Source organism: Cyprinus carpio, chromosome B5 (assembly GCF_018340385.1).
Source record: "Cyprinus carpio isolate SPL01 chromosome B5, ASM1834038v1, whole genome shotgun sequence".
NCBI lineage: Eukaryota > Metazoa > Chordata > Actinopteri > Cypriniformes > Cyprinidae > Cyprinus > Cyprinus carpio.
The window spans coordinates 4,726,954-4,752,571 of NC_056601.1; the positions used below are offsets into that span (position 1 = coordinate 4,726,954).

General features: G+C 39.4%; 3 protein-coding genes across 4 annotated transcripts; 2 read left to right on the forward strand and 1 right to left on the reverse strand.

Annotated features, from left to right (window-relative positions):
• The first annotated feature begins 23 nt into the window (after positions 1 to 23).
• LOC109072860 (palmitoyltransferase ZDHHC15A-like) lies at positions 24 to 10,199 on the forward strand. The gene is made up of 12 exons (XM_042723747.1): positions 24 to 163; positions 840 to 866; positions 994 to 1,088; positions 2,022 to 2,142; positions 3,479 to 3,548; positions 4,040 to 4,072; positions 5,928 to 6,048; positions 6,434 to 6,566; positions 6,649 to 6,775; positions 9,129 to 9,229; positions 9,763 to 9,821; positions 9,940 to 10,199. The coding sequence occupies exons 1-11, from the start codon at positions 46 to 48 to the stop codon at positions 9,804 to 9,806; spliced, it is 990 nt and encodes a 329-aa protein (XP_042579681.1). The 5' UTR covers positions 24 to 45; the 3' UTR covers positions 9,807 to 9,821; positions 9,940 to 10,199.
• Positions 10,200 to 10,323: 124 nt separating this feature from the next.
• LOC122137428 (uracil phosphoribosyltransferase homolog) lies at positions 10,324 to 13,230 on the reverse strand. Its single transcript, XM_042723748.1, has 7 exons — positions 12,826 to 13,230; positions 12,357 to 12,399; positions 12,022 to 12,091; positions 11,830 to 11,892; positions 11,587 to 11,748; positions 11,300 to 11,398; positions 10,324 to 10,722 (listed from the first exon to the last, which is right to left on the reverse strand). Exons 1-7 carry the CDS (start codon positions 13,065 to 13,067, stop codon positions 10,616 to 10,618), a joined length of 786 nt encoding a protein of 261 aa, XP_042579682.1. The 5' UTR covers positions 13,068 to 13,230; the 3' UTR covers positions 10,324 to 10,615.
• A 1,093-nt stretch (positions 13,231 to 14,323) lies between these two features.
• LOC122137429 (neurite extension and migration factor-like) lies at positions 14,324 to 24,798 on the forward strand. 2 transcript variants are annotated; one of them, XM_042723750.1, is made up of 4 exons: positions 14,324 to 14,841; positions 17,764 to 17,885; positions 18,087 to 21,663; positions 22,055 to 24,798. In XM_042723750.1, exons 2-4 carry the CDS (start codon positions 17,813 to 17,815, stop codon positions 22,185 to 22,187), a joined length of 3,783 nt encoding a protein of 1,260 aa, XP_042579684.1. In that variant the 5' UTR covers positions 14,324 to 14,841; positions 17,764 to 17,812; the 3' UTR covers positions 22,188 to 24,798. The 2 variants fall into 2 exon arrangements, with proteins under 2 accessions (XP_042579684.1, XP_042579683.1); XM_042723749.1 differs by lacking the exon at positions 14,324 to 14,841 and adding an exon at positions 14,887 to 15,072.
• Positions 24,799 to 25,618: the final 820 nt, after the last annotated feature.

The window sequence follows — 25,618 nt, forward strand, 5'->3', positions numbered from 1 at the left end:
GTCACAGATTGTCCAGAGATAGAGACACTTGTGACGGTCATCGTGATGCTTCTGACCGCGTGCCTCCGGCGCTGCGCGCGCCTTCTCTGCTGGATCCCGGTTACGATCGTTATTATGGTTGTGATGTGGTCATACTACGCATATGTCGTGCACTTCTGTTGGAGTAAGTGATATTTTTTGCGAAATCTTTAAAGTTAGGTGTTTATTGATGTAGTTTTTTTGTTGTTTAAAAAACATAGGTGATAGCAAAATGTAGGTGAAACCAGTCTTGATGTAACATGTTTTGTTTGTAAATTTATTAATTTTAATACGAGACAGCTGTGTTTGTCTGCTACAAAGTAGTTTTGAATTCAAGTATCACTTGTCTGTGTAATTAAATGTCAGTTACAAATTACTTCATTGATGATGTGGGGTTAACTTAAATGATGTATAAGAATTTCAAATCAAATTAATTTGTTTAAAATTAATTATGCCATCCACCATCACAACCCCTAATAATGTTTAAAAGCTTAAAAACATTTTGATTCAGAACAAATACAGAACTCAATAGTCTGAAAAATGTAGCCTGTATAATTACTGACCTGTGTAATATTTGTGGGTTTAGTAGAAGTGCATTGTTGTTATAAACATACAGATTATTGTAGTATTTTCAGGAAGGAAGCTCATGTTTTTGTTAAAATTATGTTTTGCTCCCCAGTCTTTTTGTTTTGGAAGGTCATTGAGCATCAGATAGAGTTCTGAATCTCTATAACTCATTTAAAAGTTAATTTATGTATATATTATAGATATTATCAGATGTTATAAGTGACTGTGTTGACTCTTGTTCATATTTGTGACAGTCCTGCTTTCCTCTTCAACGCAGAGAGGTACGTAGTCTTTGTGTTCTTGTGGATATTCATTATATGAAAATATGCAGTTGTAATGTTTGAATGAATTGAAATTTGCTTCCAGTTAATTTGAGTGATGATTGTTTGTATATATTTGCTCTGTCAGTGGTGTTCCTTTGCCTGTTCCACGTCAGTTTTGGAATGTTCTCGTGGTCATTTTGGAAAACATTGTCCACTCCACCATCCTCTCCGTCTGTGGAGGTACAGTAGCATTATTAAGTGATGGTTTTTTACTCTCTCAAAAAAAGTTCCTTTTCTGGACTTGACACCCATGGCTTTTGTTTTTTGTACACATACCATAGAATAAACAATCTTTGAAGTGCCTAACTTGGAGTACCACATAAACAATGTATGACTATCTGGTACCATATATGCAGGGCAATATCTGCCAGAAAATGAGGGGGATAGGTCACCTCCACCCACCAAATACTCAGATATGCCCAGAATTTCCCCACCAATATTTGATAATCTTCACAAAAAGGTACAAAAGCTTTCATTGGGGTGATATCTTTTCAAAAGGTAAATTTTTTTTGTACCTTATTTACCCCTAAAAGTTGCATATTTGTACCTTAAAGATATAAGACATGTCAGTACCTGAAGTGTGCGTATCAGTATCTTTATTGTACGCGTCAGTACCTTTTGAAAGGACTAGTGACAGCTTTTATCACTTTTTTCCTGAGAGACTTGCAGTCCATTATGCACCAGCTTGTTTGTTGTTAGGATGACAAAAGTTTAGAAGTTACCTTATGCTTTTTGTTCAGCCTTGGTGGACTAACAATTCTCCTCAATGTCAAAATGATTGAGATGACCAATCAAATCAAAGATAACAGGCTTTAAAAAAAAAATTGTTATGGCCTTGCATCACTGTACCATAGTACAGTACACCACAGTACATTTTAGCTAGAGGAATTAAACTGCTCCTCATTACTGCTGGCTTCATCTCCACAGAAGCAATAAGTAGGCTTGGGCTCTTACGGGGGTCAGGCCGTACACCTGCAAGTTATTCAAGTCAGGCTATGTTGATACGTGACAAATGAGCGTAAAGGAAACCCCTCTCCATCTCAGAGCACCGCCATCTAATTTGCTAATTGTATTTGTGTGTGTGCGGGTGTGTGTGCGGGTGTCTGTGCTCAGTTTCAGCTCTCCTCTTCAGACTCGCTGCTCTATGAGCAGGAGCGTGGCGGTATGGAGAAGAGTCAGATTCTTCTGGATATCTCCCAGAAGCTTTCAGTTCACACACGCACGGCAGCTGGAGGTCAGGAAACCCATCACCACTAAAACACAACAATGTATAAATGTTGAAGTATAAATAACATCTCAAAACTTAACTGGATCCGGTCCAAATGTAACTTGATTCACACTGAACCTGTAAACATTAACCTGCTCCATCAGCACCATGTAATTGAGGGAAGGCACTGAACTCTAGACTACTCCAGAGACACTGAATATGCAATTAGTGCATTTTGAATGGCTTTCAGTGCAAAGCATCTTCTGCACCATGTTAGAAGTTTTCCCTGCATCACTGCTTTGTAACACGGGAATCTGTGATGCCAGTACTGAATATTTTACATAAAGTATATTCTAGGTCTGTACTTTTTAGGAAATCAAAAACATCAGTTCAATAAATGTAGCCCGTTTCCCGGAACTAATGACACTTATGAGTTTGTTCTGTTGAATTTTTCAAAGAGACGGGTTACCGTTTGAGTCGATATCAAACACTGCCTTCATTTTCAGCATTAGTAGAGATCATTTTTCCCCAAAAAGAGATTATAACTACAATATACCCAAATGAACTGGAATCTGATTGAATTGGGAAATTGTATTGATACCCAGCCCTGCAACAAAAAACTAAATTTAGGTCAATTATTGCTGAAATTCAGTGAATGATAATTGTTAAATGCCATGGTCTTGTAACCAAATGCAACACTCCGAAACACATTTTATATATATATATATATATATATATATATATATATAATATATATATATATATATATATATATATATATATATATATATATATATATATATATATATATATATATATATATATATAAATAATTTTTATCTTGTCGACTTGACAAGTGATCAATTCAATAACACCAGTGTGTCAACAACAACAAATACATTTATTTTATAGATAGATCAGCATGTACTAACAGTAATAATAAGGATAATGATGATGGGATTTTAATTTTTAATGAATGAACCTGAATGGCAAGTAGACTTTCTTATTTAAAAGCAATTGGACTGTTTTTGGTTAGTTTTGGATTCTAAGCACTAAAGCACTGTGTACCTACTGTATTTGTACTGATTTTTTTTTGTTTTTTATTTGGTGAGTGATCCATTTCTGAGTTTTGAAGTCATGAATCAAGACAATTTATAGTGACTTTAAATCATTTGGATGAAAGTTGAAATCATACATTTCCGATAACTACTCTAAAACTATCTTTTTAATACAAGATATTTTATGCTGAACAACATGAATGAAAACATACATAATAGTCTGTTATCAAAGAGGGATTCCATTTACCTAAATGTTGGAGAAAATGTTATTTATTTATTTGCTTGTTTGTGTGTGTTCATCTCAGCTATCAGGTTCTGTCATCACTGCCAATTGATAAAACCAGATCGCTGCCATCACTGTTCTGTCTGCCAAATGTAAGAATCACCCTCTCTCTCTCTCTCGTCTCTTTCTCTCCCTCTCTCCATTTCTGTGTGTGTATCAGTGCATCTCCCACTCATCTACGCACTCTTCCCTTAATGAAAGGGAGACGTAGAAATGCGATCTGTGGGTGAGTGTGTGTGTGATAATTACAGGATGTTGTTGAAGCGCTTGGTCACATTTATTTGAGTGGACACAGTGAATCTTCTCAAATGAGTGTCAATATCAGGTTCCCATTCTTTGATTAAAGTCCAGGTCTGAGTGTGTGAGAGAGAGTGAGTGAGATGGAGAAAAAGAATGACTGTGTGTTTGTGGAGATTTTGAATGTGTGTGTGTGTGTGTGTGTGTGTGTGTGTGTGTGTGTGTGTGTGTGTGTGTGTGTGTGTGTCTGATTACACTGGGGTTTTTATTATTATTTAATGAGAATAGTTCCTGTGGCCTGTGCACTTCACTCCTGTGGTCTGTCTCTTTCTCGTTTTTTCTGTAGGTGTGTACTAAAGATGGATCATCATTGCCCATGGTTTGTAAACTGGCTGTTGAAAAATGCATATTTCCAGATAATGTGAACAACTTATGAATCTTTATAATCTGTGGCTTTGTAATGTTTAATCTAAGTATAATAACTTATTAAAAAGTGAATAGTTCGCCCCAAAATTAAAATTTGCTGAAAATGTACCCACCCTCAGGCTGTCCAAGGTGTAGGCTTCTCCATTGGAACAGATTTGAAAAAATTTTGAATTACATCACTTGCTCATGAATAGATCATTTGCAGTGAATGGGTGCCATCAGAATGAGAGTCCAAACAGCTGATAAAAACCACCGTAATCCACACAACAATTTTACCCAAAAACAACTGCTTGAACTGAAAAATGTTTTAAGGATGGATTTATTTATTGCCAACATTTGGCTTTTCACTTCACAAGACATTTATTGATGAACAAGTTGTGTGAATTATTGTTTTTATCAGCTGTTTGGACTTTAATTCTGACTGCACCCATTTACTGCAGAGGATCCTTTGGTGAGCAAGTGTAATGTTAAATTTTTACCTGTTCTGATGAAGAAACAAACACATTTACTTCTTGGATGGTCAGAGGGTGAGTAAAAGGTTGTAAAATGGTGAGAATAATACTCCTTTAAATATCTTTAATTTTTTCCACTGTTAAGGCTATTGGAGTCAAATAGATATTTAGGCATTCAGTTAGCTTGCGTTCAGGAAGTAAAATGGCTATGTACATTAATAAAATATCTCTTAAAGGGTTAGTTCACCCAAAAATAAAAATTGGGCCATAAATTACTCACCCTCAATGCATCTTAGGAGTATATGACTTTCTTCTATCAGACGAAGTTCCAGTCCGAGTTATATTAAAAATGGTCTTTGATCTTTCAAGCTGTTTAATGGCAGTCAGCAGGTGTTGCAGTTTTTCAGTCCAAAAGAAGTGTAAAAAAAATCTCCATATTCAAAACGTAATAATCACTTTAATGTAGCTTGCGCCAATAGTTGTACAATTAAACAGTTTCATGATTATTTTACTTTATTTTATGTAAAGCACTTTGAATTACCATTGTGTATGAAATGTGCTATATAAATAAACTTGCCTTGCCTTGCCTTGCCTACAAAGAAGCAGCTCTGGGAGCATGACGTATGGAGGTTATCTTTGCACATGTGCCGGTGAGTCTCGTGAAAACCAACGTTTGTTAACAGGAGCAAAGGAAGCAAAGTTTCCTTACTTTAGCAAAGGAAAACCAGTCTCCTCTTGGCTTATATCGAAATCCTCCGACATTCTTCTATACAAATCCTCATTTTGTACTTCTAATTAGTGACCGCTATTTTGTTTTGATCTGCTTTTCCGCTTGTGGCGCATGTGCAAAGCTGAACTCATACATCATCTGCCCGGAACAGCTTCTGTTTACAACAGTGAGTGCAAGCTAGATTCAAGTGATTATTACATTTTAAATATGGTTATTTTTCTTACAAAAATGCATCGATTCACTACAGGAGGCCTTTGTTCACCCCCCGGAGCTGTGTGAAACACTTTTTTTTTTTTTTTTTCTTCTTTAAATGGATGGGAGCTTTTTATTTAACTTCTTTTGGACTGAAGCACCGCAACACCTGCGACTGCTATTAAACAGCTTGAAAGATCAAAGACAATTTTTAATATAACTCAGATTGGATTCATCTGAAAGAATAAAGTCATGTACACCTAGGATGCCTTGAGGGTGAGTAATTAATGGGCTAATTTTCATGTTTGGGTGTACTATTCCTTTAATATGTTATTTGTATCTTGGTTAAATGTCAAAATGACATTGTCATTTTTAAAATGTAGCATTTCTTTTCTTTTTGCATTTTTGTGCTGTGTTGTCGTGAGCATGTTTAGGCTGAATAACTGTATTGGATTCTCCAACTATAAGTTCTTCATGCTCTTCCTGCTCTACTCACTGTTGTATTGCCTGCTTATCATCGCAACAGTTACGCCAACCTTCATCCAATTGTGGCTGGTGGGTGACACTTTATTTATTTTTTTTTTTTTTTATTTTTTAAACTACTTTGAATGGTAGAGACTAGTCTCAGCCTCAGATGGCACGTCCACTGTCGCTTAACATCAAATATTTTAAATACTTTACTTTAGAATTTTACACACATTGTAATAAAATGTATAGCTTCAATTCAAAGTCGCTTTGGATAAAAATATCTGCACATATAAATGCAATTGAAGTGACGGTGAATAAATGTGAGAACAAGGTTTTATCTTTGCAATATAATGAATTGTTACTTGTGCAATAATCCTCATTATTTGATAAATCAGTATGATGATATGATAAATCAATAAATCATTGATTCATTGCACTCCTCTCTCTCTCTCTCTCTCTCTCTCTCTCTCAGGGCAAACTGTTTGATAGTTGTGTTAAACTGCATGTTTTGTTCCTGACACTGGTGTCGGCTATGTTTGCGGTCACCCTCTGTTTTTTGCTCTTCTTCCACATCTGGCTTCTTGCCAGCAACAAAACTACTCTTGGTAAAACCTGCATTTCACATATTCACATATTTTGTATGAGGTTTTGTAGGGGTTATAACATCTCTCACCATCTTTCTGTCAGAGTGGTTGTCAGTTCCCTTTTTTGTGGATGGACCAGCAAGCGAGGCATTTGATGTGGGTGTCAGGGCAAACTTCTTACAGGTGTTTGGAAAGAACAAGAGTCTCTGGCCATTTCCAATATTCACCAGGTCAGTATTACGCAATACAGGTCCTTCTCAAAAAATTAGCATATTGTGATAAAAGTTCATTATTTTCCATAATGTAATGATAAAAATTAAACTTTCATATATTTTAGATTCATTGTACACCAACTGAAATATTTCAGGTCTTTTATTGTTTTAATACTGATGATTTTGGCATACAGCTCATGAAAACCCAAAATTCATATCTCAAAAAATTTGCATATTTCATCCGACCAATAAATGAAAAGTGTTTTTAATACAAAAAAAGTCAACCTTTAAATAATTATGTTCAGTTATGCACTCAATACTTGGTCGGGAATCCTTTTACAGAAATGACTGCTTCAATGCGGCGTGGCATGGAGGCAATCAGCCTGTGGCACTGCTGAGGTGTTATGGAGGCCCAGGATGCTTCGATAGCGGCCTTAAGCTCATCCAGAGTGTTGGGTCTTGAGTCTCTTAACTTTCTCTTCACAATATCCCACAGATTCTCTATGGGGTTCAGGTCAGGAGAGTTGGCAGGCCAATTGAGCACAGTAATACCATGGTCAGTAAACCATTAACCAGTGGTTTTGGCACTGTGAGCAGGTGCCAGGTCGTGCTGAAAAAAGAAATCTTCATCTCCATAAAGCTTTTCAGCAGATGGAAGCATGAAGTGCTCCAAAATCTCCTGATAGCTAGCTGCATTGACCCTGCCCTTGATAAAAACACAGTGGACCAACACCAGCAGCTGACATGGCACCCCAGACCATCACTGACTGTGGGTACTTGACACTGGACTTCAGGCATTTTGGCATTTCCTTCTCCCCAGTCTTCCTCCAGACTCTGGCACCTTGATTTCCGAATGGCATGCAAAATTTGCTTTCATCCGAAAAAAGTACTTTGGACCACTGAGCAACAGTCCAGTGCTGCTTCTCTGTAGCCCAGGTCAGGCGCTTCTGCCGCTGTTTCTGGTTCAAAAGCACACGCCTGTGCACGGGTGGCTCTGGATGTTTCTACTCCAGACTCAGTCCACTGCTTCCACAGGTCCCCCAAGGTCTGGAATCGGTCCTTCTCCACAATCTTCCTCAGGGTCCGGTCACCTCTTCTCGTTGTGCAGCGTTTTTTTTGCCACACTTTTTCCTTCCCACAGACTTCCCACTGAGGTGCCTTGATACAGCACTCTGGGAACAGCCTATTCGTTCAGAAATTTCTTTGAGTCTTACCCTCTCGCTTGAGGGTGTCAATGATGGCCTTCTGGACAGCAGTCAGGTCGGCAGTCTTACCCATGATTGCGGTTTTGAGTAATGAACCAGGCTGGGAGTTTTTTAAAGCCTCAGGAATCTTTTGCAGGTGTTTTAGAGTTAATTAGTTGATTCAGATGATTAGGTTAATAGTTCGTTTAGAGAACCTTTTCATGATATGCTAATTTTTTGAGATAGGAATTTTGGGTTTCAATGAGCTGTATGCCAAAATCATCAGTATTAAACCAATAAAAGACCTGAAATATTTCAGTTGGTGTACAATGAATCTAAAATATATGAAAGTTTAATTTTTATCATTACATTATGGAAAATAATGAACTTTTATCACAATATGCTAGTTTTTTGAGAAGGACCTGTATTTATTGAGAACTGCTCAACACTCATAAACAACTTATACTTAAGATTATGACAGAATCATTTTAGCAGAATAATTGTTTATTCTAATTAATAATCATGATAATAATAATAAATGTAGACTACTGTTTACATGTTTGGGGCCAGCACACATTTTTTACCTTTATCCATCATGGACACATTAAATTGATCAAAAAGGACATTTACATTCTTTGTGTTTCAAATAAATCCTGTTTTGCTTTCTATTCGTCAAAAAATCCTGGAGAAAAAAATGTATCATATGTATAGCAGCAAAGCTGTTTTCAACATTGATAAGAAATTATTGAGAACAATAAATATATATTTTTAAATTATCAAATCAGTATTTCTGGAGGATCATTTGACACTGAAGATGAGTAAAGGCTGCTTTGCCATCACAGGAATAAATAAAAGGAAATCTAATGCATGTTGTTTTTTTTTAACTGTATTTTTGATCCAATAAATGCAGCCTTGGTTAGCATAGAAGTATCTTTTAGAAACATGAAACACATTAACACATTATACTGACCCCAAATGTTAGTTTACATTAATGGTTACTGTCTTTTATCATATTGGTACAGCCACCATAACATTTTCCAGTTTTCAGATTGAAATGCCAGTATTGATACATTTCAATACTGTATTTCCCTGTTTAGTCAAATGGCAGCAATCAGAAGATTTAAGATGTGTGTGATTAATTTTGACATAATGCCACAACCAGCTGTTTCTTATTGTGTCTGTCACAGTCAAGGGGATGGACAGTCTTTCCCCTTGAGATGGCAGATGTCATCTCACAGTCCTTCAGTGATGAATGGAAATGGACATCGTGTCATGAAAGGAAGTGTGGGTAAGACACACACATTCTGAATCATATTTCATAAGTCAGTCAACATCCAATTGTGTTCACCGGTTAATCAATCAGAGCCTAGTTTGTAGGATTACAGAGAGTCATCTAATTTTGTGTCACTGCTGTAGTCAGAATGGTTTGGTAAATCTTTTATTTAGAAGGAGACAGAGTTTATCCCAGTTCTCACACGGTCTCTGAAGGTGATCTCCTCTCTGCTTCTGTCATTAACTTAAGTGTGCTATCACAAAGAGTAGGATTACGAACACACTGATGTAAAACGAACTCCAAATAGCACTCGGAATATACGGTTTTAAAATTCTCAGAAGTAACTAGCAGTTTAGGAGAGAAAAAAATACATGGAATATTTTATTGTAATACAAAACATTATTTATTTAGCGATTTGAGTAATTTTGGAAAAAGGAGGTTCAGACTGCAAGTTTATACTGCCCCCTTGAGACCAATCCAGGGCTGCACAACCTGATCGAAAATTCTGATTTGAGCCATTTGTCTGTCTCACTCTGTGCTGCCATCAGTCTCACCTGAGGGGGTTTCTGTTACCATATCAGTGGATGACTAGCAGTAATGAAATAAGGTATGAGAAATGATTGTTCTGCTTTTCAAGGAACCAAATCTCTAAAGCAGAAGCCTTCTAAGAATCAAATGTAGTAGAAATAAAGTTATGTAATATAAACCGTTCTTTGTATTTCTAGGTTGTCACAGTGAGTCTCTCAACTGGGGCAATTTCAGAAAGATCTCAATCACAGGTTAAGCTTACAGGAGTGGCGGGTGGCCCTCAGGGAGATGAGGGTGAGGGTGAACACCTGTCCGCATGCTCAGTTTTCACCTGGAACACTTCCTGCAGGAGCGATCAGGTCTCCGAAACCTCTCTTTTACTGATCAGGGTGTGACACAGCTTTATCAGGTGTCCCTGCTGTGTGATAATGGTTTAAATTCATTATTTTGTGGTGAAATGCAGTTTGGTGTTTTTCTGTTGTGGGAATAAGTTCTAGCTTTACGACGAGACACTATTAAATAGTGTCTTGTGTGAAATGAATAACAGATTTTATTTAAAAAAAGTAAACAAATACAGTTCATTTAATACAAAATATTTTATTTGTATTTTTCTGTTTTGCATCAGTTTGTTTTAATCCTGGTGGCATCATGGATAAGCACGTCTTTCAAAGAATATAATAATACATTTGTTCAGATCAAGCATGGATAAATACATAACCAATAAAAATACAGAGGCCAGCCCTGATGAACCAATCACACACACAGAGACACTTGCTGTGGGCTGGTCAGGCTTTACTAGATGGATGAAACAAAACGAGACACACGAGCCGCTTCAGCTGAATCCAAGTGAGCGTGTGTGCTATTGGTGGGTCGTCAGTCTGTGCCGAAATACCTCTGGCCGAAGTGTGTCGGAGCGACAGCGTGAACTTCAGTTGTCAGTATAGTGATGTCAGGGAACTCCTGAACAATGGACCGAGCACCTATACACATCATTAGTTATTAATAGACTTTATATAAAGTAGAAAGAAATATATTTTTATTCTTCAATGATGCATTTAATTGCATAAAATTAAAGTGACAGTAAAGACATATATATATATATATATATATAATTTTTTTTTTTTTTTTTTTTAAATAAGTGCTGTTCTTATGAACATTAAAAAGTTTCCACAAAAGTATTTAGCAATACTGATATCCATCACGGTTATAAATTATTTTTAAAATTAAAATAAGTTATTTTAACTTCTAAATATTGCTAATTTTACATTTTTTTTTTTTTTTTTTGTAAATAAGTGCAGCCTTGGTGAGAAAAAAATCTGACCCCAAGCTTTGAATGTTAGCTTATATAAATTATACATGTCAAAAAAAAGGTATAAATGTTTGAGTATATTCCAAATACTGGGATTAGATTTACAGCTGATTTTGCATTGTTTTCTAAATGTTCTTTGTTCTTGAGAGCTTACTAACATTAACACCTACAAAAAAAGTAAAATAATGCAGATATCTGTCATATAATTCATTCATGAATGAGAATACAAATCAAGTGTTCGCTCTTACCGTGTGGAGTGGAGAAGAGACTCAGTAGTATAATATGTTTGGCCTGCAGGCCGTGTTCATTCAGCACCCGCACCGCTTCTATTACAGTGTTGCCTGTACCTGAACACATATACACGCAACAATGAATTGTGCCTTTTAAAGCCGTATTTACAGGTAGACCCAGATGAAATTGCAGTTCTGGTCATTCTCATTTACGTTTTTTTTTTCTGCCATGATTTCGCCCTCCCAATTCAAAGCAGAAAATGTAAAAATGATATGTAGGCCATTTATAGAAGTCACGTACTTACTAAGAATTGGGTACATGAGCAGAACCTTCCTTCGGCTGATGTCAGGAGGGAACTTTGCATAGTAAACTTTAGCCTTTTGTGTCTCCTCGTCGCTCTGGATCAGAATCTTCCCGATACGGATTGATCTGCAGCAATCTCTTAGGCCTTGCTCCATGGCCTCACCTGCTCACACAATATACACGTTTTATATTCGTGTAAAGGGCATGCACACTAAATAGAGCTGTAAATTTGAGCAGGACTCACCACTCCTCATGATGCTAACCCCACAGTTTCCCTTTTCAAACTTCACACCCTCATATTTATGTCCTGCATAGGGAGTAAATAAGGAAACTTTGCATTTGCACAAATTCAAGAGCCGACAGTGGCAATGTTATATTAATATGCGAAAGGATTATGGTGAGATGGGGGAATTAATCGCCATGGTAACAGGCTCACCTGTTGGTGTGGTTACAGTGCATTCACTGTATGGAAGCTGATTGAGACCCTCCTCCACCACTAATCTTATCTGGGAGCAAAACAAAACCAGTCTGATTTAAATTGAAAGCTAGCAAACCAAATACAGAACATGAGAGCCAATCAACTAATTTCACAATACAAAACAATCAAGTGCAATGCAATCAACCATACATTTACTCAGTGTTGACTGAAAAATGTGTGTTGATTGCTTTTATTTACAAGGTGTTTATAAAGATAATACCTGGTTGTAAACAATTAGTGTGATATTTTAACACAAAATGACCACCATTTATACAATTTCTGGTGATGCTTACCAATCTATCAGCACAGAAGACAAAATCGCCTCTACTGGTAGTTCTGGTGAAACAGAAAGAGGAAAATTCTTATATGTGTAAATGTAAATACACATGCATATCTCTTTATTTATACAGCTGTATATAGAGTAAATAATGCACAAATACATACAAATCTTCTGTTCCAGATTCATGCACACTATCATTAGTCACTGCAAAGTCGTGTCATGTTTTTATTTCATGTATGTAACAGGAGCTTATTAAAAAAATAAATTAATTGTTTATTGTGTATCTTTGCGTGTATAGATGTTTGTGAAAAGTGAAAATTATGTGATAAAATGTTGCAATATATGATACATCTACGTGCAACAAAATGACATGAGACTATATCCCAGTTTATGTTCTTGCACACATGCTGTGGTAGGATTCAGATCTGGCCTAAATGGGACACGCAATGCAGATCCGGTTGAAAGGCAGACTGGACACTTACTTGTCCCGAATGATTGTCTGAAGTTCTCGTATTTGGTCATTTAATGGCAAGAGCTTCAGCTGAGGTCCTATTTGTCGTTGGATGTCGCTCGTGGTTTGGTGTTCGCACGGTTCGTCCTGACAGGTGTCGGCTGCGGGGCTGCTGCGGGCGAAGCGGACGTGCTTCGCGGCGTGTTCGGGGCTCTCACTGTTATTCAGCTGCTGGTTATGGCACGGCATCTTCTCGATAAGATCCGTTTCCATAGGACTAAAACCATAAAAAGAAAACACTACACCAAACCAACTGGTCCACTTAAATGATGGCTGTTCCACGGATGATGTGAATCTGTACCATTATCTCGCCATGTTGAACGGAGGAGACGCATGATACGTGACGCACGCTCCAGGGGGAACAACAACCTGAGGTCATATCCCCTGTTCACCTGATTGGATAGAAATCGTGCCAGTCTAAATCTCATTGATGTAAGGGGCGGGACGCTGCGGCGCTCACAAGTGACTGCTGAGCAGGTTATCATGATATAATAAAGGTAATTACAGGGTTAAAAATAACAAATGCTATCATAAATAATGTTCTTGCAGGGCGATGAACGCTCCATTAAATAGTGCAAACGGTAAATGATTAGTATATGTGACCCTGGACCACAAAACCAGTCTTAAGCAGCGATAGCCAACAATTGTGGGTCAAAATGATCGATTTTTGCTTTATGCCAAAAATCATTAGGATATTCAGTAAAGATCATGTTCCACGAAGATATTTTTTATATTTCCTACCGTAAATATATAAAAAATTCTTTTTTGATTGGTAAGAACTTAATCTGGACAACTTTGGACAAGAAAAGCGATTTTCTCAATATTTTTATTTATTTATTTATTTATTTTTTCACCCTCAGATTCCAGATTTTCAAATATTGTCCTATCTTAACAAACCATACATCAATGGAAAGTTTATTTATTCATCTTTCCTATGATGTAGAATTTCAAAAGATGTACCCTTATGACTGGTTTTGTGGTCCTGGGACACATAGGCTATGTGTCATACAATCACAATAGATATTTACTTACGTCAAACATACAAAAACAAGAAAAGAAAGGAAAAAAAATATTACTGTGTTTGAATGAAGAACGAAAGGTTGCTTTTGTTTACAAGAGGAACAAATATTATTTTTTTATTATTACATCTAATATGATGGGTTTTCTAAATTGCTTTCAAATTCCCTCGCTTATTTATTTGTTTGTATTTTTGTTAAGTAACTGTGGATGTAATGCCATAAACAAAGCCATATAATACCATAAACATGTCATAAACAAAGATTGTTTTGATTTTCAATATGAATATTTTTCAGAATTATGGATTTCAAATTCCCTCGATTTATTTAGTTAGTTAGTAACTGCGTATGTAAAACCAGTTTGTCTGTGGGAAACAAACTAAATCTGCAGAGACCCCTAGCTGGTGCTTGGAGCGTGTGTGAAGCATCAGTGCGCATGCGTGCGCCTCTGCACCTGTTCAGCAGTGCCGCGCGCTCCCGACTCCTCAGCGCGCCGCCGTGCAAAATATGGGGGCGCGCTCTTTATGGCAGGTCTCAAAAGAGGGGGAGCAGCAGCGCACGAGCGCGCCGTCGTTGTCAGGGACGGACGGGGTACAGCTGGGAAAAACACATCCACACGCACGCACTCCCCCGTCTCCGGTACGCACGTACATAAGGCAAAAACAAAAGCGACTCTAAAGGGGGAGATAGCGGAGCGCGAGCATGCGGCGAGGAGCACGCGCTGCAGCAGACCTTTGTTTGTTTCCTGGAAACCCTGGAGCGCGAGGGAATAAAATGGAGTGGTAAGGGGCTCCGAGGCGCGAGAGGCGCGTCCACCTGCTGCTACCGGGGAGGCAGTCAGAGAGGGCAAACATGCCGAGACCGCTGCATTGAAGGGTGTTACGAAAAAACAACAACAACGTATGACAACATTCTGCACGCCGAGCGATCAAACGGAGTCTTACGAGCGGGCGGGACGGGTGTAACGGGAGGTGAGTGTGCGGGATGTGCGGGATGCGGTGAGTGGGCCAGTGTGACGCGCGTCAAACGCTGCAATAGGGAGAAATGGTGGAGCGAGTGTCAGCTGTCATGATGCGTCCATATTGTACAGGTGTGTGTTTGTGAGGGAGAAGACGCGGAGGAACGGCTCAGTGTCCTGCGGAAGCTACGAGTCGCAGGCCATCGTTTGAGGGACAGAAAGCATTGGTGCTTATGAGGAATACGTGAGGCAAACACACATACACACCACCACCCCCCCAAGCCAAGGCCACAGCTATATACGCACTCGTTCACAGACAGCAATGTAACACGAACGCTTTCATGTGGCGTCATTCTGTGTTTACGCGTTTTCATTTTCCCCGCGTTTTGCTTGCGCCTCAGCGCCTGCGACCGATGCGGCATTTGGCGATGCAGAATAGCAGAGCGCGTAATCATAGCGCACCATGCAGGCCTTCAATAATTAAGGGTGGACTCAAACCTGTTACGTCTCTCTGAATAATGTAAATTCTCTGCGTTATCCGAGATGTTGAAATCGCGCTCGTCTTTCAGGCCTCCTGATATGGTCGTGTTTAGAGTATGGAGGACCTGTCAGTCACCGGACAGCCGTCCTGGGAAGATGTTATGGAAGTTTGTTTGATGCTGTCAAGCTGCAGCGTGCATGTATAGGGCTGTAACAGAGCTGAAGTTCTCTCGTGCACCGCTTGAACCACCAAAAATCCATACCACAATCAATCAATTGACGAAAACCATCAATCAGAGCGGACGCTGAGATCTGTTTGTTTTCCACACAGCAGCCAGACTTGCAGTCAGTGTTTAAACCTCACGTTAAGTAGTCAATCAGCGTAGTGATGCTTTCTGTGACGTAAATGGATGATATTTTGGTTGCTTGTCTGACAGACTGACCGAGGACAGATTGCAGCAGATTTATTGATCTCTGAAAAAGATCAAACAAACTTACACCGACCTGGATTCGGCTTCTCCTTCTATCTGTGTCTCTCTTTATGCGTCTTTCTCTCTAGCTCTCCACTTCTCTCTCTCTCTCTCTCCTGTAATTCCATTGTCTGTCTCTTGGGTGGATGTTGAAGCTGAATAAATATTAATTTCGTTTTTAATAAAAGCAGTTTGCAGACAGTGCCACTGCCCTGTTCTCTATCTCTCTGTCTGCAAAGCTGGCAAGGATGAGCCCAGCCATGATGTTCTCAGAATAGCTCTAGGCTTTTACTCATACTGTTGCTTTTTTGGAAGGAGCAAATCATAGATTATTATTATATAGCCATTTCCAAATCTGGAAACAGTGCATGCTGGACGTTTTTGGTGTGTAATAGTGTGGTGTTGTTGTTGAAAAGGAGTGTTATGGAATTTTCTCTTGCTTGGATATTTTTTTTCCATCAAGCTTGTGGTCCAAACACGGATGATATTCTGAAATTATCCAGAGGATGCAAATATTTCTTGTGCTGTGTATATTTTTAAGATAAATACTGCAACAGTTATTGAAATAGTTAGACCATAAACATAATTGATTTGAAAGTATATCCTGATATAGTGAATGCTCTTATTTTTGAGAAAATAAAGGTATTATCACCTGAAAGATTAAAGTTTTTAATGACTTTTGATTAATACATTGAATTAGCTGTTATGTTTGTTGAACAATGAAAATAACTGTCACAAACATGACATTTGAATAAAATTCTGCACCTATCCGCTGCATTTTCATATGGAATTCCAAGCAAGCGATATTTAAATTTGATTTATTGTAAATTGTTTAATTAACATCTATATTTGAAGTGTATATAGAAAAATAATAATTAAACTGGAGCAGCATACATGGGCACTGAAATACACACAGTTTTGATACTCGTGTAATTCATAAATCTTCAGTAGGTCAGTTCTGAATTCCTATTTAAATTCACATCGTGGGCGCACTTCAAACAGTGTACTAGAAATCAGTATTTCTCCCCACAGCATATGTAGTGTTGTCATGTTTATTTATTTATTTTTAAAATAAAAAAAAAATGCATGTATTTTTACTTACATATTATGGCACACTATTCTGACACATGCACACAGAGCCTGAGGCAAGAGAGAGTGCACTTTCTTTTCTCTTCTCTGCTGTTATAAAGCTCTTATTTCTTTCACATCCTCAAGAGTTGTACTTCACAGTGAAGGGCAATCAGAGGACAGAATGATGTAAAACAATACAACTCACTGTAATACTGGAGAGTAAGAGAGAGACAGAAAGTGAAAACAGGACACAAATCGAAAAAGTCCTAGAGAGATAATTCTGATTTGTAACTCATAGTTAGCATGATGAATAAATAAATTCTCTTTAAATTGTGGGAATTTAAAACTGAAAACACTGATGTCTTTTCATGTTTTTTTTTTTCTGATCAATTAAATTCTCAACAGTCATTCTTCTTCATTTTAGCTGCTGATAATTAAAAGAATAGTTCATCCAGAAATTTAAATTCATCTCACCAACATGTCGAAACCTTCTAAAACTTCTGTATGCCTGCATGACTCACATTCTTCTATGGAACACAAAAGACCTTTATGAAAATATCCTAGGTTCTCTTTCTATTAAATGACTGTTTCCTGAAAAATCTTTTTAAACCGTCTTATCGCTCTCATCTTTTCTGATTCCACTTCTGAGGTTGTATACTAGTCTTAAACTGGCCACTGTGTACTGCAAATAATTTTGGCACCAATGAGAAACTGCTTAAGATATTTCTTTTGTGTTAGACATTTTGGATATTAAAGCATCTGCTAAATGAATAATAATAAACTTAACACCTTAAAAAAATACTATTGGTTTATCTGTCAGATTTTTGTGTTTTTTAAATGGTCTTTAGTGCTGACAAATTTCTAAAGATTTCATGGCTTCCTCTTTTACTGTGTCTCTCTGTGTGTTTCTACAGGCTGGACAGTTGTAATTATGTTAGTGAGAGAGAGATTCAGTACAGATTGATGGATGTTCTACAGGAGTCCCGATTCTCAGGGGCAGATCACAGCCCCTGCCCAAGAGATGCTAGTGAAAATGGTAGGCGTTCCCATGCACATATAAAATGCATATAAAATTTTATGAAACTGAAATATTGTATTTTAACTACTATTATCTGCACATTGTTTAAAAATCTCATTGATTTCAGTGTAATATGTAAAACTCCTCTTTATTGTCTATATATAAATATATTTACAGATGTTCACCATTTTTGTCTCTGCCTTTTTTTTTTTTTTTTAGAATCACATGACCCGTTGGCAGATGTGTCACATGATCTAAGGCGCTGTGATGACATTGCTCCTGCGGCGCTGTCCCTGCCCTCCCTCTGTGGCCAGAGTCAGACCTCTGAAGGTCCTCTTAGCCCAGCTGACCTGCATGATGGGTGTGTCTCCAACACCACCTCTCTGTCCTCTCTCTCTTCATTCTCTTCTCTTTCCTCCCTTTCATCTCTCTCTTCTGTGCCCTGTTCCAAACCTGTGACGCCATGGTCTGTGCCGCAGACCTGTGACAGGTCGTCCCTCTCTAACATGGACTCCAGGGGCGGAGACTGCCTTAGCTGTCTGATCCCCAAAAATCCGACAGAACCCGAATCCTGTGAGTCAGTACTCGGCTTTGCCAGCATCAATTTGCAATGCCTTGGCCCCGCCCCCAGCACAGGTCGCTATGGTGACCAGGTTCTATCTGACCAGCTGCTCAGCGGCCCCGCCCATCCAGCTGTAACCAATGAAGGGGCTGAAGAAGGGAGGTCGATGCAGGAGAGCGAATCAGATGAGGATCCTGCATCCAGGAGCATATACGAAGGTCTTGGAGAGGAGGCGCAGGACTGGAGCTGTCTAGAGACTCTCATCAGTGAGAGTCGTATGGAACTGTTAGACTTATGCTCCCGCAGTGAACTTGCAGTCAATCTGTTCTGTGAGGAAGATGTGGAGAATTACATGTTTCAGGAGGAGGAGACTGCACTCAGTACTGACGTCTGCTCGCTCAAGATACGTTATGAGTCCTATCAGGATGGAGTGCAGGAGAGGTGTGAATCTGCCCTACAGGATGAGTCTCAGCTAGGTTTCTTTCCTAGCTTACCTTGCAGTAGAAAAGAGGGGCCAAAAGAGAAACCAGACCAATCCACTGAGCTTAAAGCTGATGACCACGTGATCCCCAATGTTAGCCCAGACAGTAACTTACTTTTTGACCTCAGTAACTCTCCGGAAGATTCAGCCGAATTCAGTGATGACAGCTCGTGCACAGGCTCCCCAGACCATGGGCTCTCCCTCCGCCATGGTCGCTTGTCCAGAGAAAACTCTAGCTCCTCCAGCCAGTTAAGCTACCGCCTCCGAGCCAAGAGGAAGGTGGCCTACCGAGAAGACTACTTGTACGATGTGGACTCAATAGAAAGTGAGAAAAATGCAGAAAAACGAGAAAAACCGCTTGCTGGGTTCAAGAAAGAGCGTGATGACGACTGGTGCCCAAAGAAGCGGCGGCGGTCCAGTAGGAAGGACCCACCTGTAATTATAAAATACATAATCATTAATCGTTTTAAAGGCCAGAGGCACATGAGAGTGCGTCTGGGACGAGTCGACCCATCACCCACTGTGGTCTGTCTGAGTCCAAACACTCTGCTTCACTATGAGAGACTTGCACCATTAAAAGCATACTGGCAAGAAAGAGAAAAGGAGCAGCAGGAGCAGAATAGATTAACAGCAGCAGAAACAACCAAACGTCTTAATGGCTGCAAAAGACCAAGCACTACACCCAAACGCAAGCACAGAATGGCCAGACTCAGGATCCAGCAGATCCATACTGTACGGAATTCCATCCCCAGCCAAACTATAGTGGTCCCCGTCCACAATCAACCAAAGGGGACCGAATCCGTTAAAAGCACAGAGGAACCAAAAGAGGACATTACCTCCATTATACACACTGCCAGGGCTAAAAGCAGAACACAGGAGAGAGAGGAAAGAAGAAAGGCAGGTAAAACAGGGAAGATAAAGAAGTTCAAAAGTGAAGCAAGACTTCGGTTGAAAAAGTTAAAAGAGGCTGAGACACAGGACGTCCCAGAAGCCTCTGAGATTGAGCAGTGCAGCCCATGTTTACCAGAAAACCTTAGTAACTCTTTGGAAGGTAATGCCACAGATGAAGCCTCCAGTAATGACCCTGAAAAATGCACTTTGACCCCAACTGCTCCAGGGACTGATGGAAATGCTGAACTCCTCCCCGGGGGATACCTGCAAACTCTTCTCGAAGCCTCTGAGTCATCAAGCACTGCTAACATCAACTATTTCCATTCAGGGCTACAGAATCCCACACTTCAGCCAGTTCAGAGCTGTGTTCTCTCTCCTCCCTCTGAATCAGAGCTGCCTCACTCTCCTCCACCCATGAACCATGGGCCCCACCACACGCATTATACTGAGCCAAACCTTACCGAACCAAACCAGCCCATTTCATGGTCATCCCAACCATCTGCTGAACAGCTGCCCTTCTCCCCAGACATCCCAACCCAGTCGCCAATGATGCCATCGGGCTTTCCCACACCGTTGCCTGTGTTAGCAGGGGATAGCACAAATGTCACAGGCTTTAGGCAAGTGTCTCTGTCAGGGTGCAGGGTCTCGTATGAAGAGTCCCAACCTGATACGGATTATGGCTTGAGTCCGACTGGCTCTCGGAGTGACAGTGGTGTAGGGCGACTGGTAAGCTTTAACTCCCTGGGGTCACTTTCTGCCACCTCTAGCAACTACAGCTCACTCAGCCTGAGAGAGGGAGAAAGGGAGAGGGAAGAGGAGATTGGTGAGATCAACGATGGTTTCTTGCCGCATTGCAGCCCACGGCTCATCTTGCAGCAAAGTCTAGAGGAGGTTGCTCCACTTCGAGAGTCAACTGACCTCTTGGATATCTCCAACTTTACCCCTGACAAGTTCCGCCATTCATCGCTTTCTGACATGTCGCCACCAGACACGCCTAACTCTTCCCCTCAACTGCTGGGGAACTGTGGTAAAGTTGGAGAATTCTCTGAAGCAGCAGAAGCAAATGTACAATGGAACTGTGGAGTTGTTCCGCAGCTTAATCAAGACAGAAACCCACACCACCTACAGGTACACTCTTTCAACACGGAGAAGGAAGAAGTTGGGCTAAGGGATCACAAAGGCTCAACGAAAAAGGGTGGGAAAAATGGACAAAGCACCAAAAAGAGCAAAACTACTAAAACGGCAAAAGGAGAGAAAGTAAAACTCCCACGTCAGGGTTCTCGTTCTGTGCGGAAGATCAAGGCTTTGCTAGAGGGAAAAGCAGCCAAAAGTGGCGGAGGGTCAGGAAGTGGCGCTTCTTCCCCGACCCCATCGCTTGGCTTAATTGGAGCTCAGGGGGAGTGGCCTATTACTGGGGGACTGTCAAACGATGACCAGCGAGAATTCCCGGAACCATCGAACATCCTGTCCAATATAGTGTCTGGCATGGCTGAGGTACAGCGTTTCATGAGGGCCTCTGTGGAGCCTCTTTGGGGGCCTTGTCTTTCACCCGGTCAACATGCTCTCCAGAGCCAGACACTGAAGATTCTGGGTAGTGCTGCTGACCTTAAAAAGCGGGGTGGTGCCTCAGGCGGAGGTCGAGGGAAGAAAGGGGCTGGGCGTGGTGGTAAAGCACTTCCTAAACTTCTTCCACCAGGCTTCTTTCCTTCCCTCGGATTGGACTGTCTCCCACTTCCACACCGTCCAGCCCACAAAAAAATGTATCGTCACAAAAGCAGCGCTAAGTTCGCCCGCGAGGAACTCTTAGCGGGTAAAAGAGACATAAAAGGAGTAGCACTGACCGCTTTGGTCGAAAAACGGAGGTAATATTTTCTCTCTGCAATGTGCCCCTTCTCTTTCTCCGTTCCCTTCCCTCACACCCTGCCAAATCCTCCTAAAATCCTTTCCACATTTCAGAGCTGCATGGCACCGACTTTACCCACAATCCTTTGCCTGGCCCACTGGAAGGCAGGCACATCCTGCATGTCAGCCCTGCTAAACTACCTACTAGACTGACTGAAGTCTCACTGTCATGGCTGCACCCTACTCACCATTGCTGCTTTGTTGCATTTTTATCTGACTAATTTTGAGTTGTTTTTATTTGTGTTTGGTTTGTTTTCCAAGAAGAAAAATGCCTTGAAAGTCTTTGGATTCTCTTGTAGTGTGGTGCATATCTAAATGTCATTTTTTTTGTCTTTTTGTTTTCCGTTTCAGCTATAACACTGTATGTGTTAAATCGGTGTCACAGAACCATGGTTTAGACCAAACCCAGCGCCCTACTCTGTCTCTCAGCAAATGGTTGCCTTCTGTTCAGGGGTCAAAGGTCATGTGTAGTATTCTGTGCTAAGAATCGTTTCCCCTCATTTCTGTGCCAACCTTTCAGAACACTGGGCTTTGACAAGCTAAAAGAAAGCATCTTAAACAAGATGCTCTTGTTTTCCGAGGTTCTGAAATTTCACAAGAGATTTTTTTCATTATTGTTGTTTGTTTATAAGTTGTGAAAAGAGGGTTCATTCATCTGTTCTCCAGTGAATCTCCTCCTGCCAGTATCAAAATGCTGTTGTACACAGACATATGCACTATTTACAAAACAAGATTATATCAAACATGTTTAAATTAATGTGCCAAACTATGAACAATTAAATGTACAGACATTTTTATCTACATAAATATTTGCTGTTTTATAATGTGGCAGTGATTGAGGGAGCGTGTGTTATGCTTGGGATGGGTGGGGGGGGGGGTTGTTAATCTGAGATTCACTCCTGTTGCATCACATCTGTACAAACAGCTAGTGGCGAGGAGTCATCTCAACAATCAGAAGAAAATGTTGTTGGTTTATTTTCTGTGTTTTACACTCCTGGCTAGTTCAAGATTAGAGGCATGAAGTGAGAGATGCATGACGAGAATTTGTGGGAGGAAGCTGAAGTGCTATAATGGCAGAGAAAAACATTGGTTGCCTTTTATTCTGATGTATTTCTGGATGGTAAAAGATCACTGTTCGTGTGTAACAAGGTAAGAAAATGATCATTCCTTCTTATATCAAGACATACAATGCATTCTAGATCGTTTACGTCCCCAAGTTTCTAGTTCGGTAAATATATTTCTCTGTACCTCAACCCTCCAAACTAGTTAAGAACAGGACCAAATATTTTTTTGAACGTTTTCTAATTTGTTGCTAGTGATGTGCATGCATTTAAAACATGATATGGATATGTGCTGTGAATGCTGATCCCCTGTATTACTTTCTCTGACTCTTACCTGATCTCAAAACCATTGTTTTTCTATTGCTGTTGGAATGTTATTTGTTGTGTTTACTAAAAGAGGGAAAGATGCCAACTTGGTTACCCCCATGTGCTGTTTACTACATTGCTTCAGGATCTTTTTTTCTGCAACTCCCTGGATTCCCTCTTTTGTGAATACCTATGTGAAAAGAAATATTTTCTCTTTGATTTTCTGCCCTTGCGTTCACAGAGTGTGAAACACTTTTTTTTGTTTGAGTTGTTCAACACTACATTGAATTGACAACTGTAGTTTAAGAACTGTTCCTCCATTTTCAAAAAAGTTTAGTGGGTACTTGTGCAAATGCTGTAACGTTGCTGTGAATGAATTAAAGTGAAATTATTAGAGTGTTGAAATGTTGAAGAAATCAGGTGCAGATGACAGCTGGTGGTGCAATTCAGAAGAGAGCTCTGAAAATCTCTTGATTTTTAGGGCCTTCCCAGCCAAATCAACCTCACCAAGCAAAAGACCAGAAAATATTAGAATATAAGTTGGTTGTCCAAATGATTTCTTTCTGCGCTGAGTGAATGGAGATGTAATGCAGTTGGTTCAGGTCCGCTGGCTCAGGGAACCCAACTGCATTCACATCTCTCATTCCCTCAGCTGCTCATCTCGCCATACAAACTCAAGCTGTTCTCAGTGCTGCCCCTGCTGTACTGTTCTTACATAGCACTACAGTTGCTAAACCTGCAGGACATCTGTGATGCCAGTGCAGGGTGCTCTTATTCATACTTTGAGAGCAAAGGTTTACACAAGTGAAAACTGCATAGCACACATCCCCTGCACTGACCGAAGCGTTTAAAGTTTTGAAAAGTTCAGTGTTATTCCCCTATAAGTGCATCATGTAAAGTTAATACAGGCATATCAAAAACTTACTTGTGCCCTATTTCTGAATGTATTATATTGTCAAGTTGGAAGTTTTTTTTTTTTTCATGATTTATTTGACACTTCATTACTTGTAACTACTTTTGCCTTTTTTCATCATCAAGGAAAAAAAGAAACTCTTTCTACTGCCTGGTCTGTCTTCTCCAGGTGGATTCTCAATGAACTCTTGATGTAGGAAAAAAAAATAATGACTTGTATATTTTTCATTGTGCCAATTTGTAACATATTTTCTAAGTGTATATTTTTCTTAGAAAGTGATGTGAGGTCGTTCTTACTGTGGCTTTGTTCTTTTCCCTTTTTAGCAAGTGAAAAGGTTGCTAATTGCCATGATGTTTTCTTTCTTTCTTTTTCTTTCTCTCTCTCTTATTTGTTTTTTGTTTGTTTGTTTAAAAGCCAAAAACTGAAAATACTATAAAAAATAAATAAAAAACTATTGTAAAGGAGAGAGAAGGAGAGCAAGCTGTGACTCTTTGTTGAGAGGTTTTGTAATTGGACCAATCTTGTTGTCAGAGTGTTGTGCTCTAGTTAAAATATATATTAATTTAAAGATAAATAATAAAAAAAAAAAGAAACAATGAAAACAGACAGTGGAACAATAACACTAATTTGTGATCTCATTGCTGTTTTATAGATTTTCATGTAAATTATTCTAGTATTTTGTTTTTGTTGTATCTGTCACAAAAGTTGAAATATTTGTGATCAAGCCTGTATGGTGACAAATGTAATATTGGTAACTTGCTGAGTTTTGTAATCATGTTTATGGAATAAATATTAATTAAAAGAGCTTTTGATCACTCGTTTCAGTACTGACTCGTTTTTGTTTGTGGAAACCTGAAGAAATCTAATGTGATCAGGCTTTATCGATTCTCTGACAGTGCTTCTCTCCGTGGCTGTCTGCTACCAAACCCCAAAATAACTTGTCTATCTCCCTGTAAATCAGTTTTGATGGCGGTTTTTGCCAACAGAAAGCAGTCCTAGGACACCTCTTTTACCAGAGTGCATTATTTATAGCCTATAGCAACCAGAAAATTCACTTAAAAACTAGATAAACCAGCTGCACCGGAGACAATTTACATGTTTTATGAAGCGCAGGGTCATTGCAAATGTTTGTTAATATTTAAACCGTATAGGCTATGTGTGTAGGCCTATATGATACACAAGACAGTTTTAATAAAAGCCTGTTTACATTAGACTTTTAGACATAAGATTTCTATGTTTTAAATGTTTTCTTACTATTAAACGAGTTGTTATATTGTTCTTAATGAAAGTGATTTCAAAAATGTATTGAGAAAATCTAGCAAATCTAATTGGCTGAGAGACCGCTAAGTGGTCCCGGTGTTTATAAAGATAACAAAAAAAAAAAAAAACCTTTCTAAAACTAAATTGAGCAATGTCATTGCATTAAGCAACGTGTGCACGAACGGAAACGAAACGCTGGAACGCTTTGTTGAAAATGTAAACTGGAACATCATAAATTGTGTTGCTGCGTGCATATGTCTGTTTAGCTGCCAGTCATCTAGCCCCCCAGAAAAATGTCCAATCATAGCGCCGAAATTGACGCGCGCCACAGTTTATGGGCGTGTTTAACTGAAGTGGGCGTGGCTACGATGGCAC

Bases quoted from the DNA above. Each gene is read 5' to 3' on its own strand.
- LOC122137429 (XM_042723749.1), top strand. The intron at 17,886-18,086 runs GTAGGCGTTCCC...TTTTTTTTTTAG, and splicing joins AAGAGATGCTAGTGAAAATG to AATCACATGACCCGTTGGCA. The intron at 21,664-22,054 runs GTAATATTTTCT...TTTCCGTTTCAG, and splicing joins GCTTTGGTCGAAAAACGGAG to CTATAACACTGTATGTGTTA.
- LOC109072860 (XM_042723747.1), top strand. From the start codon at position 46: ATGCTTCTGACCGCGTGCCTCCGGCGCTGCGCGCGCCTTCTCTGCTGG. The intron at 6,567-6,648 runs GTAAAACCTGCA...TCTTTCTGTCAG, and splicing joins CAGCAACAAAACTACTCTTG to AGTGGTTGTCAGTTCCCTTT. The intron at 6,776-9,128 runs GTCAGTATTACG...TGTCTGTCACAG, and splicing joins CCATTTCCAATATTCACCAG to TCAAGGGGATGGACAGTCTT.
- LOC122137428 (XM_042723748.1), bottom strand. From the start codon at position 13,067: ATGGAAACGGATCTTATCGAGAAGATGCCGTGCCATAACCAGCAGCTG. The intron at 12,400-12,825 runs GTAAGTGTCCAG...CTGTTTCACCAG, and splicing joins CAGACAATCATTCGGGACAA to AACTACCAGTAGAGGCGATT. The intron at 11,399-11,586 runs GTAAGTACGTGA...ATATGTGTTCAG, and splicing joins GCTCATGTACCCAATTCTTA to GTACAGGCAACACTGTAATA.